At 31.3% G+C, this 20083-nt stretch overlaps 1 protein-coding gene across 1 annotated transcript in view; it reads right to left on the reverse strand.

Moving 5' to 3' along the window:
• LOC145315227 (uncharacterized) overlaps window positions 1–20083 on the reverse strand; it is a 141305-nt gene that overhangs the window by 57118 nt on the left and 64104 nt on the right. The window contains exons 12-14 of the mRNA XM_080155265.1: window positions 11894–12001; window positions 3767–3830; window positions 2773–2833 (exon numbers count right to left, since the gene is read on the reverse strand). Of these exons, the coding sequence (XP_080011391.1) occupies window positions 2773–2833; window positions 3767–3830; window positions 11894–12001 (233 nt within the window). The remainder of the gene's footprint in view (window positions 1–2772; window positions 2834–3766; window positions 3831–11893; window positions 12002–20083) is intronic.

The raw sequence follows: 20083 nt of genomic DNA on the forward strand, positions 1-20083 counted from the left end.
TGTCACCCCCAAGTCTTATCTTCCCAACTCATGACATGTGACTCAGTTATATTTTTGTACTTTTCATATTCAAGTCGACTAGAAAATAATTATCTCTTAGATACCTTTGAGGCTTTAGCAAAAATTAGCATGCCATAAGATTCAACAAGTTGTAAACATATCGTTGTCAAACTTTGAGTAGCTGTGTTTAGTGCCCTAGGAAAATGGGGATGGATGTCACCGCTTTTGGCCTACCTTGTCTTAACCTCTTTTCGAGGAAGCTTTGTGTTTATCAAGATCGAAATTAATTTCCTTATTCCATAATTCCAGTCCAGAAAAAATGTCGTCTTTGCTTAATTTTCCTAAAGAGTTGCAGCATTGTAAGATTGTTTATGTTTTGGTAACGCCACGCACTTCTGATTTACATGTGTGTGGATAAAGACATTCGGAGAATTGAGTCGGGCCTAACATTGGTCTCAGAGTGCGTGAATAACCCTAGTATGCCAGGTGCTTAAACCATAAGAACTTCAGGTAGTTTTTTCTTCGTTTTCAGATATAATTGTATGGCATATAGGACCGATTATAAAGTTTTAAGGCTTTAGCCAGCTACACAAGAAACTTTATTATGATTCAAATATTATGTTTTAGTAATTTTTATGTGCTTATATTTATGCATTTAACAATGGTCTATAAACCAAATAATTTTCCTTTAAAGCCAAAGTACCCAAAGATTCTTTAACCATAAGAAAAAAAGATTTTTTTTAGTGCTCAAAGTTTTAAGTTAACGAGTAATATTTTATTCTGTTTATTAATTGATCTTGTAATTTCAGGACTTTGAAATAGTTTGTGTCAATAAATCTATACTCAAACCTGCTGTTGAACTTGATGGTTCCTGGTATTGGGGGTTTTGCCTTGAAAGACTAAGATCTCTAGAACTTCCCGCAAATTCGGAAGTCACACTTAACCAAAGTGTTATGGTTAAGACATACCTATTCTATTGACGTCATAGTAGAGAGAAAGAGACAGGGAATTTTGAAAGAAACCACTTAGAAAAGAGATGAGGTACGGGGTATTTCTTGACGTCAATAGAATAGGTAGGCCAAAAGCAGTGACATATATCCTTATTTTGCTAGGGCACTATACACAGCTAAAAGACTTTGTTACACTTGTCTTTTAGTGGTAAGCTACTGTTTGTCACGTAACGAATAGTAAAAAATGATTTGCCACTAAAAAAATATGTTTGTTCATTTACACAGCTAAATACATATATTATGTGAAGCGTTTTTTTCTGAATAAATATGAAGTTAAGCTTTTTTATCCCTTGTACAATGAATCGGGTTAAAATCCTTTATTTTGTTAGAACACTCTCCCCATCTGCTTAATCATGGATGGGCTTAGTGCCTTGAAATGTAGACTATAGTGACATCTAAGCTTTTATTTATTTATATTTTTTTTTTTTTTGGGGGGGGGGAGGGATAGAAGTATATAAAAATAATATTTATTTTTACTTTTAAGCATAATGAAAAAAATTTCTTTTCAAAGCAATTATAAACTAGGTATTAAATTATGTCAACCAAATGATATTTTATAATCTATATATCTGATTCTAATTTCAAACTATTTGTCTGATATTTTTTTAAAATAGATTCGCTTTTGATGGCAAATCAGAGTCTTTTAATCAATCATTTTAGGCTAGCTACAAAATTTAGTTTCCGTATTAAAGTGTCTGTAAAACGCTTATAAATCAGATTAGAAATACAAAATACGGGGTTGCTTTATGGTCCACTCCTAAAATCTGGGAAATTGCGAATGAATCTTCAATATCGTAGAAGATGTATTATTGTACATAAATAAAATTTTTGCCTATTCCAAAATTCTAGGGATATATTATCAGCATTTTATTTTTCTTAGCATTTTAAAATTATGAAAATATTCCTATAATGTTGTAAGATATATAAATATTAAATAATCGAATGTAACTTCAATCAAAACTAGAATGATACAAAACGTCGAAATCTAATATTATTGAATAACATACAGAAGTGGTCGATTAGACCCCGATTATTATGGGGGCGAGGAGGGGGATGTGAGGAGTATCCCTGTAGAAAAAAAATATTTTATATATAAGAGACAGAAACCATGAAAACAAGAATCATAAATAAAATTATAAAAATATTGTAAATCAATTAAAATTAAAAAAAAACTTTAAATTTCAAAAGAAAGCAACAATCCCTGAAAATGTTATTATAAAGGAGAGTTTTATGCGCCTTATCTGCAAAGAATAAATTTAGAATGTGTTTGGTCAAGTGTTGATAAAATATAGCAAGCAAGGTTCTTCATTTGTCTGTACAGATGGACAAATTAATGAGATTAATACCAAACCCCTTCAGGTTATTAAATATAAAAGTAATTTTAATTTAACAACATTGAACTAGGGGCTAAACACACGAGACTTTATATTACGTTTTTAGGGGATATTTCCAAGTATTTTTTTTTTAAATCAGGTGATTTTTAGAGATTTGATTAAAAAACATAGGAGTTTTTATTCCTCTCCACCCTACAAAAATTCAGGTAGATTGTTCAACCCCCTCCATGAAAATCTTAACCAATGGGTAAACAATTTTGAATATTAAAAGTTCGAGACGCAAATTTTTTCCCGCTTTGAGTCAATACGTACATCCGACTATATAAAATCAGTTTTTATTTTTCCTTTCTGATGAAGCATTTCATTTGAATACCGTACCTTTAAAACCTTGACATGTACGTATATGAAGAATAAAAAATGATATTTACCTACAATTTGATTTATGAGTACAGTAGCTCTCCTACTATTCTCCTTAAACTGTACTGAACCCTGCAATATACACACATATTAATTTTACTTATTTATCTGCATTATAATTGACAACAATCTGTAATGGAAAGGAAAACGATGCTTGTTGGCCTACTTTACGAGTAAGATCTCGGTAACCGCAAATAATCTTATAAAACTACTGGCAATTCTCCAAAATCAATTTCCCCACATTCCCACAATATAGATATGAGCTCACTCTTTAAAAGGCAACCCCCAGGCCCCCCTCTTAAAGTAACAGCAAGCTCCAAAAAGTAAATTTATTGATCCAAAAGTATTTTTATTAAAATAGGAGTAAATTCAGTTTAATCAACCTATGAAAATAAAATCAATTTATAACACTAAATTTTCTCAGCCTGGAGATTTTTTTACGCAGTATTAATCAGAATTATATTTAGTCACGTCTCAACCTGTTTATCTACCAAAATCATAACAGCTATGTCGATGTACTAAGCTTGAATGATTCATCAGATAATGTTAAAACTTTTTAGTTGCTTAAGAGGTTAAAAAAACAAGCCATTTCACTCAACAGGTGGAGCATAGGCCGCTGACAATTTATCAGTATTTCTGTAACAATGTGGCTTTTTTATGGATATGGGATAGGATTGTCAGCCTTAAGCCCTATGATTGCGATGTAAAGTGTCCATTTGCCCATCAGACAACCAACCCTTTGATTGCACGACCTTTGTCAGAGAAGTCCTAGCTGTGCAATGTGCATGGTAGTGAGTTGCGCCTGTTTTTGGGCCACTCTAACTATTTATGTCGCACACCTGACATAGCAGCAGTAGTAACCAATTTTAATGTCTTTAGTTATGACACTTTGTCGGACCGAGATTCGAACCTATCACCCTCCCAACGACGAGCAGATGTGCTACGTGTTTTGATCCTCGGTCGTGGGTTTAAGAGGTACAAAGCTATTCAATAAATTGTGCTTACCGTTACTCCTTGAAATGAAGTGTGATTCAGAGCTCGGATAAATCTTTCTTCCCAATTTTCATCCCTAGATAGATAGATAGATAGATTGATAGATTGATAGATAGATAGATAGATAGATAGATAGATAGATAGATAGATAGATAGATAGATAGATAGATAGATAGATAGATAGATAGATAGATAGATAGATAGATAGATAGATAGATAGATAGATAGATAGATAGATAGATAGATAGATAGATAGATAGATAGATAGATAGATAGATAGATAGATAGATAGATAGATAGATAGATAGATAGATAGATAGATAGATAGATAGATAGATAGATAGATAGATAGATAGATAGATAGATAGATAGATAGATAGATAGATAGATAGATAGATAGATAGATAGATAGATAGATAGATAGATAGATAGATAGATAGATAGATAGATAGATAGATAGATAGATAGATAGATATATAGATAGATAGATAGATAGATAGATAGATAGATAGATAGATAGATAGATAGATAGATAGATAGATAGATAGATAGATAGATAGATAGATAGATAGATAGATAGATAGATAGATAGATAGATAGATAGATAGATAGATAGATAGATAGATAGATAGATAGAGAATGATTGAGAGCACTTATGTGTCCTACTCCTTATCCCAATTTTGATTCCTGTCAAAGAAAAGTAAAATCATTTTCTTGAAAATTTCAGGTACTTAAACATAGTCATGTAAGCTTTAGATTTAATGAAAATTTTCTGTCTACTTCAACTTTAATCTTTCAAATAACGCAATTGCGATAATGATATTATGAATTTAGTTTTATACTGGTAAATTAAACCCAAAAAGTGAAATTATTGACTTATTTGTCTGACCCTTTATTTTGCAGAAACTTTTTTTTATCCAAAATGAAACCTTGAGTTTTCGAACAGTTTGAAGACATGGGTTAAGTACTTTATAAGTTTATATTATGGCCGAAAGATTTTTTTTATATGTTCAGGTTTAAAATTATTTTAATATCCAGCTAAACTACAAGACATTAATTTGCATTTTTATCAACTGTTTAAAATATCGAATGTATTAAAACCTATTAATGATTTAGAAACAATTAAATGAAGGAGGTTATGTTTATGTGAAGCCGAGCAATTGTAATAGATAGACTTATATAAAAAATGGCTGAGCTCACCTAATAATAATGTGCTTGTAAATATATTTATTTTTAGATAAACCATAATTATAACTTTCTAATATCTATTGTGTTATTGATTCCTCCCGCCCATCCCCTCCCAAAAAAAATAAATAAAGGGAAGAAATCGCTCAGTATCTTATTTAACCCATCCTAATTCTGTAGATATTTAATTTAGTATTGTTGCACTTGTGTTAAAATAAACTTATATGAGTATATGAGTAACGTCCGTCCGTCGTGTTCTGTCACTCGCGCTTATCACGCTAGACAAAGGCAAAAACTGGTTTAATATGAGACTTATGGTGTTGGCCATGGTCAAACAAACTTTATTTTTAATGCAGTTGCGCTATTTCTATTATAAAAAGTAGAACAACGCTTGTCTAATGAACAACTAATGGATATATTTTTAGAATATTAAACAGACACATATTTTTCCTTATAAAAAAGTTAATGTCTAAAAGTATGTTTATGACATATGTTAAGATACAGTATATGTTATATTTTCTTGTCTAGCTAGCTACACAAAAATACAAAAACAGGAACAAATATATTTGCCATCTAGTATATACATAAGTGTATGTATGTAAAGAAACATAGAAAATGTTGGTTTAAGTATGTTTTCCTATTATAACTAACATACCTAACAATAATGGCATATATGGTGTAGCAACTAAATAAATGAAAAATCCCAGAAAGTTTTATTGATTTTCATTAAAAATGTGGATATCATGGACTTTTAAAGTTAGCAGGACGCTCCAGGTACTAGGTGTTGGTGCCAGGTATATCTGTCTTTCTAAAGTAAAAAGAAGTTTCAGTAAGCTTATTTTCAATGTTGCTTTGTGTATAGATGAAAAAAGCAAATAGAATGTGATTTAGTATTCTTAAACACCTTCCATATTTTTAATTATTTATCAAACGCTTTGTTTAATTCAAGCTGACAAAAAGAAGGTAAAATTGTCAGCATAATAAAGGATGTTGAGTTTCAATTTTATAAAATGAAAATATAAATAAGATAAAATCATATTACTTTTACTTTCCATCTCATATTGTTTTAAAGGACAAAATATTCATAAAATGATCTTCTAATATATTCTTAAATAGTTGGAAAGGGGTTATTTCCTGTTATAAATTACACATTTATTTTTTAGAAAACTTATTCTAATTCCCATGATTAAAATTAATTTGCATTCTTCTACCTAACTACTCCTTGCCACCCTCCCATCCCCACCATCCTCTTCAAGTTTTTGTGGTTAGTGTGGTCCAGGGTTAGGTTAGGTTAGGTGCATACTTTTTAAACATACTTACACATACACACACAAGTATACACATACACAAACAAAAAGTGAATAAATAGTTTTAAGACTATTATTATTTTCGTCCCCAAATTTAGATACTCTAAAAAAGTTTTTTTTATACAAATTTTTACATACATAGACGCCTGAGGGGGGTAGGGGTAAGGTGGTGTTTACCCTCCTCAAATTTTTATATTTTTCCATACAAAAATGTGACAGGATGATTGTTTGTCTGTTGTAAATCGTAAACGACTTTTCTGTTCGGTGAAGAATTTACATAATAGTCAAATGAAGGTCCTAAAAATATACTTCACTTTTTTATATTAAAATTTTCTCTTAAAAGTAGATAATTTAAACAAAATACATTAAAATCTGATATAGAAATTTAACTTTTCCCCATAATATTTTGTTCCAATTGATACCGAGAAAACATCAATAATAAAAGCCCAATAGAATAAAAATCTGCTCGAACAATTGTTGTCAAACTATTTTTTATATAACAAAGATGATAAAATTAGCTTTAATCATTGAAAAGCCACGCTTATAACATTCGGTTAATCGACATTTAAAAAATAATTTTATCATTCAAAAACTAGATTTTAAATTAGCATTGAAAGAGATTATGATATTGCATTTAATATTCTATACACTTCAATTTACGATCAGAATTATCCATTACAGACGCACAGATGGACTAGACACAACTAATCAACTTATAAGTAAAGCATATTGTAGAAAAACTTTGCTTCTATTAAACTGTATTCCCAGAATAACATAAGAATACGGAAGAAGAAAGATTTAAAAAGATTAAATATGTATTTCTCTCAGGGGGATAAGAATATAGAGTGCCTCCCCAGGGTTGGGGGTTAGGTAAATGTATAAAATAATAGTTTAATTTTGACTTCGCGTACATCTATAATACAAAGTAGCTTGATGTCTGTCTGTCCGTCCGTCAGTCTATCCGTCCGTCTGAAGCTTAAGATCTCGGTAACCACTGAACCGACCAGATTCTACTCTTCAGTGTATATACCTATGGGTCCTGTGGTGGTTTTAAGCTATTTTCTTGGGGGATGGGACACCCCCAACCCCCCCCCAAAAACAAAACAATCCCCTCCATTTTTTTTTTTTTTTTTTTGCTGAAGATTTCCTTGGTCCTTTATGTTTTGTAGAAGATTTCCTTGGTCCTTTATGTTTTGTAGAAGATTTCCTTGGTCCTTTATGTTTTGAAGAAGATTTCCTTGGTCCTTTATGTTTTGTAGAAGATTGCCTTGGTCCTTTAACGAATTTCGCCTTAATTTTTTTATCACCTCTTGAGGCAAAGCCCCTAGAGGCTAGGGGCGAAGCCGCTAGTGTGTTTTAAAGGACGAATTTGGAATTTTCAAATGATTTAAATTTTACCCCAAGGGGGGGGGGGCGGTGTGGGTTTTAACTCCCCCCAAAAAAATTAAAACCCTACTCAAAAGAATGTTTATGGTTTAATGTCCATATTTTTTCACAATACTTTGTGGATAGCTTTTCTTGTAAATTTGAACTTGTTTTTAAAATCATCTTGTGAAGATTCCTGCTATGGTATGGTATACTCTAGGAAACGTCACCTTCTGTATGTTTTTGTTTGTTTCCTTAGTTTTGATTTTTATGGATCAAGTTATTAACAATCAAAAGCTTCCCTAAAGTCAAATTTCCAAGTGCGTTTTCTAATTTACCTATTTCTTAATTTCTAGAATTAAAGTCTGAAACCACATACAATATGTAGATTAATCCCGGGCTCAGCAGCCGCAAAAAGCCGCACAGCTTCGTTTTAGGCTTAATCATAAGACTGTTTATTTTTTAACTGATGCAACTGCCTCTAAGGGTGGCCAAAAAATTGACGACCGCGGTAATATCAACTGAGAATGGATGCGATACAGGGCCTCTTTATAATAGAGCAGCTGGAAGCAGCTGAAAGGGCAGATGATTGCACCTGCAATTGCACTCCAAGCCGCCCCAGCTGTAAAATAGTGGCCGCTTCAAAGTATTGCGTCTATGTGAAGGTTGGCTGCTGAACCTTGGATTCTTTCCCAACTAACACAGCTAATTTTACAAATATATATTTGATTAATAATCCGTATATAAAAATAACAAAATGTGTGCATGTATAGCTTACGACCCCCACCCCTTCATTCAGATAGCCGATTAAATTCATAAGATTTAATTGTAGAGATTCTACGCTTATAAAGTCATATCCAATTATCCTATGAATTAACAAAAGTCACTTTGCTTTCAAGATTATACCTCATTATTATAAAAATCTTCTTGTAACTAGTATCCAAAAAGATTTATTTAAAAATATCTACTTTAAACATACAGAAAATTGAATCAACTTTTTAGAAGCGAAACTATTCTATAATTAGGTTCAGTCCTTCCGTACGTCCGTGACGGATAGCTCTCGTCGTTAAATTATTTTTCTTGTATATCTCGTCTCGTTTATTATTTATGTACGGTTTAAAAAGCATAAGAACTCGTTACCAGTATGTCCGTACAAATATTTAAGACATGTAGATTTTTATCATTTTAATAACAAATATTTAGATAATATATTATATTTATATATTTGATAATTTAGTTTACTGATTCCTAGGACAACAAAGTGCAATGTTTTAAGGAAAACATTTCTATAATCACGTCAAAAAATGTATAGTATAGTATAGTATAGTATTCTGTATTTAAGTATTTTTGTTCGTTTGTCCTACCGTTTCTTAGCTTCGCTTTTATGGATGTTAGCATCCTTGTTTTTATAAGTTTTCTTTTAAGAAGCGGTATTAGAAAGACTAAAATAGCTCTAAAAACCACAGACTAATCCTTAAACAAAATGAATATACCCTGTTAAAAATCAACATGAATGTACAGATATATTCATTGATTAAAGAATCTGTATATGAGACTAATACATAGATATACCATGAAAAACATAAAGATGGTATAACTATATGGAGGCGAGGTACACCTAATTTTATGTTAAACTAGGGACTCTGCACGTACCCATACATACATACATACATCAGACATCCTGATACGTTAGTACATAGGATTACTGTTTTGCTTGTCATGAATTTTAATACATACTTGTTTAATGTTTATTATTCTGTTTTGATAGGATAGTTATACTGCATATTATTATAAAATTATTAAAGAGAAACAGATGAGTGATTTTAGAAAAACAAACTTTTTTCATCTGCATGTACTTTATACTATTTTATTAATTTGAAATCCTTTTAATAAAGTAAAAGGATGGTTGTTTGTTTGTCTGTATGTTTTTATAATATTTTTGGGGAGTATACCACCACCCTCTCAAGAGAAATAGCCCCTAGAAATAAAATTTCTTTTAAAAGACTAAAATAAAAAATGGTTCTCTTTTTTAAAAATCTAAATTTAAAAAATGGATTTTGGGATTCAACTCCCCCCCTCCTCAAGTACCCCTAGATGCCTCTAGGGGCGTAGACACATCGGTATGATTGGTTGATCAATTTAATCTAGTTGTAATGAGAACCTTTATTTGAATCCTAAGATGAAATATGTAGAGCTTTTTTCGAGAAGGTGAAATGAAATTACCAAAAATATCTCCACGCTCCTTCTAAAACCTTACGTAGATAAAATCCCCTCTATACAATATACATTAGCACTCTATTTATGTTATTTCTAGTTAAATAATAGGAATTAGTTTGCTAGATACCAACAACCAATTTCCTACTATTTACAGTGTTGGAGGATTTCTACATGAGAACTATTTTTGTTACAAACTTACAAAATTATAAATATAATAAAAAATGTATAAAAATCATCCAAACATCTTTAACACAATTACAAAAAAAACATCAGTAAACGTCAGTAAAGCTTAATGGCAAAAAAAACTCTGAAGGACAAAAAAATCAACCTTTTTTTTTTATAAAATGCTATGTTTTTTTCCGTAAAATTTACTTTTTGTGGCAAAAATTGCCATGGATTTATTTTTGAAACAGATCTATAGTATAGGTGTTGTAAACTACCTCCTTTCCATTTTCAATGACCTTTTTCGTCTGCAACCAAATTAGATTTTTTTGCGATTTGGCTGTGTTAATATAACCGACACCATTGGTTGTTTTTCAATGACCCAATTTTAGAGTCGAGTTAAATGACACTGCGACGGGTAGATTAGGTTATTTAACCCCCTTCCTCCTCTAGTGTTTTACTCCAATGTTTTTGATAAAAATATTGAGATTCACAATAACAAAATTGTTTTAAATTATTGAACACCACCAATTGTTACAAAATTTTCCCACAAATTTTTGGTGAAATAATTTATTCATTTTATTTTGACAATATTGAACAGAACAAAAGATTTTATTTCTTTATTTGCTCCCAGGTTTTATAAGTCAAAGTTTAAGGAAAAAACATGTTTAAAAACTATCAATTATCAATAGATATGATATATGGTCAAAATTGCCCCAAACTTTAAAAAAATTTAACAGACATTTACCTTTTTTTTATTTTTTGTTATATACGAACCATTCAATTAATACTAGCGACGAAATTTTTCGAGGATATAATCACTACAAAGCTTACTTTATTATAAGAAAATCAACTATTTATAGCTAACTAATTATATGTTTTCTTATTTGCCTTACATTAAACGAGGGATGATATTTTTTACACGATATAATTTACCAAAGAAAAGTCAAAGAATACGACTATTTTTAGCTGACTCATTATGTGAACAAAATGAAAAAATTGTACCATTTCGTTAAAAAATCTGTACACATTCAGCCAATAACATGGCCGGATTGTTCTTCACTATTATCCTATTTAGGCTGAGTTAGAGATTGTGTCTCTAGATTATCTCTATTTAATCAGCCTTTGCAGAAAATCATTTAATTACAATATATACCAGGAGAAGCCTTAACCCTTAACGGTCGGGGGGGGGGGGTGGGGGGGGGGCGTTCATCCAGGTAAAGAGCAACAATATTTCCAAAAGGTTCCAGGTAGATCCTGCAGGACCTGATCCTCCAGGTCTCCAGAAATCTTTAAATGGCTCCTGTGGCTGCAATTTTTGACTTAGAGACGTCAAATTTTAAACTTAAGCTTTTCTTACATGTACATGACGTATTTAAAATTTCATAAAGATCCGCCGCAAGTTTTCCCGCCTACCGCCGACTGCAGCGGCTGGCAGCAGCCAAGTACAGCTGCGGCCGCTAAAATTTATATTTTGATATTTTTTATATAAAATTTACATAAAGATAAACATTTTCTGCAAAAAAATTTCTTCTAGCTTAAAAAATAAGAAAATTACAGCCGTTTGGAATTTTTAAGTAAAAAAGGACCTAAAAACAAAGATGGTTAAATAAAAGGGTGAATGAAGCGTAAACTGACTTTGACTTACTTAAGGTCGGAAATTTATTATCACTTAGGGGACTTGCACAAATTTTTTTAGCCCTCTAGCTCTAATAGGAACTAAGATAACACGACCGATTAAGGTGCGGCGAGGGGTTCGACTGTTAAGGGTTAAATACATTTCGTGGTGATGGTAGATTCGTAATTGTTGCATACTTAATCTTTCTACCATATAGCAGAATATAATTTTTTTAAATATTGCGTAGTTTAATTTACAAGATTGATTATAATTGAAATATGATACCTATATCTGAAATCCAGCATAGTTTGGTTCATTTTGGCAGCTTCTTCGTTTACTCTGTGAATAGCCAGGGCTATGGCCCATATACCATCATACGCATACCCGTGAAATCTAAAAAAATATATTTAAAAAAACAGTGTGCATAAACGTTAATCGTCAAATCTAAATCCCAATTCAATTATAATAAAAACTTACTTTAAGTATTTACTAAACTTTTCGGGTATAGTCCCTTTGGTGGCAACGCCTCTCAAGGGGCATTCTGTCGTATTTTACAGCAGCTTTTCTTGTTTCTAACCCTACGGGGCAATCACCTAACCTAACTTAACCTAACCTAACCTAACATAGCCCATCAAAAGCTAATGTGAAAATACGACGAAACGCCCCTTAAGAGGCGTTGCCACGAAAGTGACTATATTCAAATTTTCATATAAAAGAGTCATTGCATATGTATTTCTTGACAAAAATTGCGTAATTATTCGTGTTTATTTACCATTTTGCAAATCAGCATTTATAAGCTTTCCTTCACTACAGAATATTAGTATTAATAAATATTAATTGGTATTTAATATGTCAATACTATTAACATAAGATTTTAAATATATTGTAAAAAAATTAATGTTTCTCATTTTTTGAAAGCCACAAACATTAAAAAAACAAGGATGCCACCATCCTTAAATATGTAAAGCTCTAAAATCAAAAGGAAGGACAGACGAACAATAACTCTTGTAGAGTGTCAGAACTTAAGTAGAACATTAATTTGAAAGTCTAAACAATATTGTAAATAAATGTATTGCCATATTACGTAAATACAGGGTGTTGAAAAGGATATACACTTTCAGTTTTGTAATTTGATTTAAGAGATGCCCCACTTATTAGATAGTACCTTGTTGTTCTAGGAATAATTATTCCAAAACAACAAATAAATAGGACAATTATATCATAACGAGGCAATATTTAGATATTTAAAAGCTTTTAGCTGTAATCTACATCTAATTTTGTTCCTCATATTATTTCGTAAAAGCGTGCATATTCTAATGGTACGGTAAAAATATCTACTTTATTTTATGGCCCTATTTAACCTGTCATAAATATTACAAAAATATATGGATCAAGTCCAGTTCAGTCAAACACTGCATCATATTTCTAACTAGGCATAAATAAAATTAAAATGTAAAACCTGCCATATTTTTAATGTCAAAGCAATTGGATCATAGTAACGTTAAGATAAATTTATTTGGCGCTTTTATAATATTGTTATTAGAGTAAAACTAAATAAAATAAAACTGAAGGAAATTAATTTCAATATTAATTCAAAAGTATAAACTTTGTTGTCTAACATTGATTTCTTACTAAACTAACTTGTACGATTCGTTATCCTTTTTTTTCAATGCTTTCATGTGAACAAAACAGACAAAAAATATTAAATACTATTCCGTACATAACAATTTACATATTATTAAGTAAACCTGCAAAAAAAAAGGTATATAATCATATATTGGATGTTTAGACAAAACTACAGAAAAAAATTAAATTCTTTTAAAATTTGATATAAAAAATTGTAGGGGAGGCTGAGGGTGGCTGAATTAAAATTTGATGGCTGCAGCTGGTGATTCCTGAGACTGAGAGTGGCTGTAGCTTTTTTTGCTGACTGACAAAGAGACTCATTGAGTGGATAATGAAATTACACAGCTAACGGCGAGGCTTCTGAAAGCCGTGCAGCTTCTGGTGGCTGAAGAGCACTGACATAATGTTTGACTGAGTGGCCATATAAAACATATGATTTTATACACATAAAGGTTATAAATACATATTGTGTGGAATAAGTTCTTCAGTTGTTTTCATGGAACAGAGATATGTACATAAAATAAGTAAATATGCAAAATGTCTAGAATATTGAAATTATTTGCAATAATGGAACTTTAAGCATATTATTATGCATTTATTATTATTTTTTTTTAAAAGTACATCATTTATTTTAAAACGGTGACTAAGCGTATATTTGTTTTGCCTTTTTGATTTTACCAAAGAAGTGAAGTAGCATAAAAAATAATAGCACTTCGGTACATTGAGAAATGTTTCGATGTCAAATCACCAACTATTGATCCAGAACAAACGCAGGAGTGACAAACGTCGGAGTGGACAAACGCAAGGGAAGTCTAAAATATTATATTTTAATTAAGTATTTCTATACAGGTTAGGTTAGGTGAGGATATGAATATACAAATAACCCCCCGTAGTAGATAGACATTTAAAAAGCATATTAGATGATTCAAATTAGGTTAGGTTAGGTAAAATGTCCACTCCGACGTTTGTGACCCTGCCGCCTTCGTTTGTCCTAGGACTCTTATCATTAATGTAATCGAACATATTCAACTATATAAGGAAGTTACACTAAAAAAACATTCTATTAAAGAAATATTATTTTTCTTGCTCTTTTTGTGCAAAGTTTAATCTTATTTGAAACTATTTTATTAAAGTTAATTTTGAAATGTAAGGGGGGAAACGAAGTCAGATATTTTATTCTTTTTCTTTATTCGTTCTTTTTAAAAAGAAATGAGCAATGCTTCTCTGTAAACTCAATACAACAAAGAAGTTAAGACATTCGATAAAAAAATAACAAGGATGACAACATCCATAAAAGCGAAGCTCTGAAACGGTTGGACAAACGGACATGAACACTTGTACATATAGTCAGGGGCGTCTAAGCTTTTTATTTTGGGGGGGGTAAAATTTTTTTAAGGGGGGGGTAATTAAGTTTTTTGGGGGGGGTAAAATGGCGTGCGAAGCGCGCCGCAAATTTTTTTTACCCCCCCCAAAATTTTTACCCCGGGGGTAACATTTGCTTGGGGGGGGGGGGTAATTACCCCCCCTGAAATCTGTTGGCAGGGGTAAAATTATTTACCCCCCCCAAAATTTACCCCCGGGGTAAAATTTTGGGGGGGGTAATTTAAATTTTATCAAAAATTTAGTATCAAAAATGCGCGCGAAGCGCGCAAACATTATTTTAGTTAGAGATTTTCTATTTTGGGGGGAGGGGGGGTATTTACCCCCCCCAAAATTGTTTGGGGGATAAATACCCCCTCCTAAATGGTTGGGGGTGCCTACAGCACCCCCAGGGTAGGGGTAAATTTTAAATGGGGGGGGGGGGGGGGTAATCACCCCATTACCCCCCCCCCTTGGACGTCTATGCATATAGTGTCGGAACTAAATAACCAGACTATAAATGAACAAGGGACAAAGCATAAGTGTGAGTAAATTTGTTGAAAATCTGCTTGATACAGGATATTGTTTATGGACATACTTACATTTTATGACTTGATTATAGAATTGCTTTGCTTATAATATTGTACTTTGCTGTCCCAGGAATCAATATACTAAAAATCCGAACAATCGGATAATTAGATCACATAAAAATTTGTTGTTAAAAAAGTAAAAAATCAACATGTTTAAAATGGACGTACGGAAATTCTGGTAATGATTATAGAGTTGCTTTCTAAATCGTACCTAACTACAAAGTTTAAAATCGATAGGACAATTCTAACATGCCTAAGTTAACAAAAAAGCTATCTGTTTCGGACGGACATATGGACTGTCCCTAATTATAGAAAAGCTTTGCTTTTAAAAACTTCGGTTGCAGTAATTATCTTATGTCCCCCTCTTTTGTTGTATATTCTACTAGCGGCTACGCATTTAAATGTTTTTTTTTTAATTATAAATATCTAATTTGAGAAATAATTTGTCTATGGTCAATCAGCTGTTAAATTCATGTTTCTACGCAGCGCCACTACGCTACGTAGAGACATTCATACGCTAGCGACACTATGCGGCAGGAATATTTCAATTTTTTTCGATTTTATTGTGATTTCTCTTGGGAGGGGGGTGGTACCCTCCCCCAAAATAGGTATAAACCTTCCCAGGGCTTATGAGAATTTACCCTGTTAAGGAGAACCCGATCGGTTCAGCGGTTAGCGAAATCCTTCGGTACAGAAACACAAACAAACATCCTGTTACTTTAGTATAATGATAACTAGCAAGCAATGGATAATGATATATCATTTGGATCTTACACCAGATTTTCATTTTCTCTAATAAAGTGAAATTTGTATCGGACTTTTTACCGATTCCCCCCTCTCAAATCCAAGCCCCCCCCCCCCTCCTACTGGATAAACTAACTAACAAATAAAGGAGTTTCATGTTAGCAAGCTTAATTGAAGAAAATTTTTCCCATGACATAATATCCATGTATATTCTATATTCTACATCCATTAAACGAGAATACAATATGTAGAAATTATACAGACAAATTTATTCAGAAAAATGGTTCCATATGTAAAGAGAATAGAGTTTAAAGGTTTCCTTTAAAATATTGGAATAAAGTTCACCAATATATCGATGTGGAGTGTTCGGAGTCATGAGGGGTGAGGGGTGGGGGATAGTACATTTTAGGGAGGTTGTTAAACCCTCCAAGGAATTAGAGATGAGTTGAATAAATTTTTAACAGGGTGGCCCCTTATCTAACCTTGAAGATAATTTACGGTGCTTTTACACAAAGAACCTTGTTAAGCACCAATCAACCGCTTGTTTTTCTAATAAATTGAAAATAATGGGGGGAGGGGGGAAAGGTGAGTTTTCATATGGTTGATTATTACAGATTAGGTTATGTGTACTTAGTAACCCTACAGGGATAGGCCTTGAAAAATAACTATCCCATAACTAAATTTATTTTAAAGTAAGGGGGGGGGGGGTATTACTATTATTGCTCAACAGGTGCTTTGTGTGAAATCACCAAATTTATCAATTATTAATAATTACAAAAAATTTTATGAACAAAATAACAAGATACCAGAAAAGTTTTTCAATTCACAGAGAAGCTTCTTTTTATGGATCCATAAAAGGGAATAAATATGATTAAAGATTGAATCATCCAACTCCTGGAAGTTAAAGCAATTTTAGTATGTATAATTTTTCAAACTCTGATAATTGAAAATTTTGGAAAAAATCATAGCTACTCGTTTGAAAAAATCTTAACTAGGAATAATATGCACAAAAATTCTTTAAATTTATCACTCTGTAAATTTTTCCTGGAAATAGAACTATTCTTCTTTTTATCTGTAAAAATGTAAATATTGATCAGTACAAAAAAAGTACAAATATCTTAAATTCATGACGTGGTTAAACACGTGTTATCAATATTTTAATATATTTCAAAATAAAAAAAATAGTAGTACGATTTTAAAATCAAATAACTCACATAAAAACAAGTTGTAAAATATGTATTTTAGTAATCTTTAATAGAAAGATTATGATGGGCCCACGTTTTGCCAAAATAATTGTCATTTATCACAAGCAAGTTTTATGCTATTTTATGGGGAGATAATTTAACCTCAGATAAAGGAAAATACCTCCTAATAAAAAGCTTCGCTATTTAAAAAAAAAGATAATTCAGCATAATATATGTTTATATTTAAAGTTTTTAATTTTAGCTTTTAATTTACTTCTATTTTTTCAAGGACAGAAAAATGCTATTTGTATAACTTCATTTGTCTTGAATAAAAAAGAAATACATAGTATAAATATTTTTTTTGTGTTGTCTGTGAAAGTTGAGTTGACCTTAATAAAGTTAATTTTGTACACAGACCCAAGCAGACCATATTTACTCTTCCTGTTACATATATCAGGAAAAAGTAACCATAAGATATTTAGAAATATAGGTTTTTTAAAGAGCAACATAAAAAAGTTGCTAGCCATTTTTTATATTGAGAAAAAAATTTAGAGATAATTTTTGTAAATATTTTCTTTCTATTAAGATTGGATTTAAATAATTTAAAATAAATATTTTTATTACAAAACTTGTATGCTGAACAACTTTGCTTCTAAGAATCTATACAAAAGGTACAGATTTTACAACTGGAATTTTTGGCAATAGTCCCTTTCGTGGCAACGCCCCTTAAGGGGTAATTAGTCGTATTTTTAAAATTGCTTTTGATAGGTTATTTTAGGTTAGGTTAGGTTATATTGGATTAGGTAATTGCTCCACAGGGTTAGGCAATTGGCCCCGCAGGGTTAGAGCCCCCCACAGGGGCTGGAAATAGGATAAAAGCTACTGTGAAAAAACGAAGAAACGCCCCTTAAGGAGCGTTGCAACGTTCATTAAAATATCTTCAACCAAAAATAAGCTTTAAATTGTCAATTTTAATCCTTTTCTAGCCCTCTGTAACTTATGTATCTTTTGGATAGTTTTGGAAAACACATGGTTGGTAACTACCATATTTATCTAAGTAATATTGTTTGGATCTACTGCAGTTCAAGGTAAAATATTGCTGGTAAGAAATATTTCCAAAATTCTATGAATTTTAAAGGCTGCTAGCTGCCAAACGGCTGAACGTACAGATCATACCCGCACACCATTTTAAGCGGCATAAGAAGGCCTACAAATAATCTGGAATAGCCAAGATCCAATTATGCACAGGGAAAGCTTCACTGATGAAAAAACTCGTAAAATAGGTCCTTTTCGCGCATTTCTCTGCACTGCGAGATAATTATGCATTATTGATTTATGGCTATTCTAGATTATTAGTAGGCCTTCTTATGCCGCTTAAAATGGTGTAAGGGTATGATCTGTACGTTCAGCCGTTTTGCAGCTAGCAGCCTTTAAAATTCATGGATTTTTTTTGGAAATATTGCTTTCCAGCAATATTTTACCGTGAACTGCAGTAGATCCTATTGTTTCATAATAATAACTTCCTGGCATAATAACAGACAGGAAACGATAGTTTAAAATAGGACTAGGGATAAGACAATGGGCGATAAATTGATGTTCATTACCAATGACGGTAGAAAAAACAGCTCCTCTGAAGTTTGAAATTATTGGTTAAAAAGTTGGTTGAAAACTACCAATCATGAAAAATTTTTAAAACGTACTCAACGATATTTTGAGGAAGAATAAACCGGCTCTTCAACGTAAAGGATAATCGTATCTACCATATGATATTATAACTTGTCCTTAGTAAACTTATACATAAACTAATTTTCTGTTTAGTTAGCTATGGTAGATATTTTTCCTATAAAGGCAATAGTTTTGTAAATCATCGGTCAACTGTACTAGGTAAATCTATGTATTTTATGACTAGATACTCTAAATTAATGTTTGATGTAATAAAAAAGTAGTTTTCCTTGGCATTATCAACAATTTTTGGCATCTTAATATGTTTCAGGATATTATTTATATCCATACAAAACCGTAAAATTATACTAATTTATTCTGCAATTATCAGCAGACAATATAATCTTCGTTGTATTCACTATAATTCTCACAGGTTTATACCTCATGTTCTTTTGTCAATAGTAATACTAACCAGACAACTCTTTGATTACATATATTTTTTGTTTTTTTTTGTTTAAATGTACATTGTACATATAGTATTCATATAACTTATGTTAACCTGCAAAAGATAGCTTATCTATACATCTGATAATAAGAAAAGTTTTTTTAGAATAAAAAAAACAAAAGAAAATCGACAAAAATGAAAATTACAGTATTAATATTTTTGGTATTGTAGATAAACGACTGACACACACTCAGATTATATAGAGCCTTCGCTACCAGGCAAATAGTTACATAAGTATTATGTGTGTCTAGATATTTCTAAATACATTCTTGTTATATCAAGAAAGAAAATTGAAAAGAAAATGAATATTTAAATGTCAACATCTAAACGTTTTTGTATTTTACATTTTAAACTAGTGGAATGTATTATAAACAAATAAACATTTGTTTCTTCAGATCCTTAAGATATAAAATGCAGTATAAGTATCAAAATTACTTTCCTTAGTTAGTTTTCGTGTGTTCCTATATGTACAAACTTTTTGGTAGCATTTTCTTTTGAATTGTATATTACAATTTAAAATTAGATCCAGAAGGGCGTGCATTTACTGATGATATTAGTCTAGACACTAGTAGTCTTCAATACCCCTCCCCCAGTAAAATTATAAATTCTAATTTTTGGTGTATAATACTGACAATTAAACAGTTAAATAACATTCCGACGGACAGACCATCAAACAAAGTAGGCAAATAATTGTTTTTTTTTCTTTTTTCATACATACATAAAACACAATTTTTGTTTTGTTTTGTTTTTTCATTAATGCATCTGGTTGCAGATATGTTAATTGCTTCATTGCCACCAGGAAATA

Source organism: Acartia tonsa, chromosome 1 (genome assembly GCF_053477335.1).
Source record: "Acartia tonsa isolate MP-2025a chromosome 1, ASM5347733v1, whole genome shotgun sequence".
In the NCBI taxonomy this organism is placed as follows: domain Eukaryota; kingdom Metazoa; phylum Arthropoda; class Copepoda; order Calanoida; family Acartiidae; genus Acartia; species Acartia tonsa.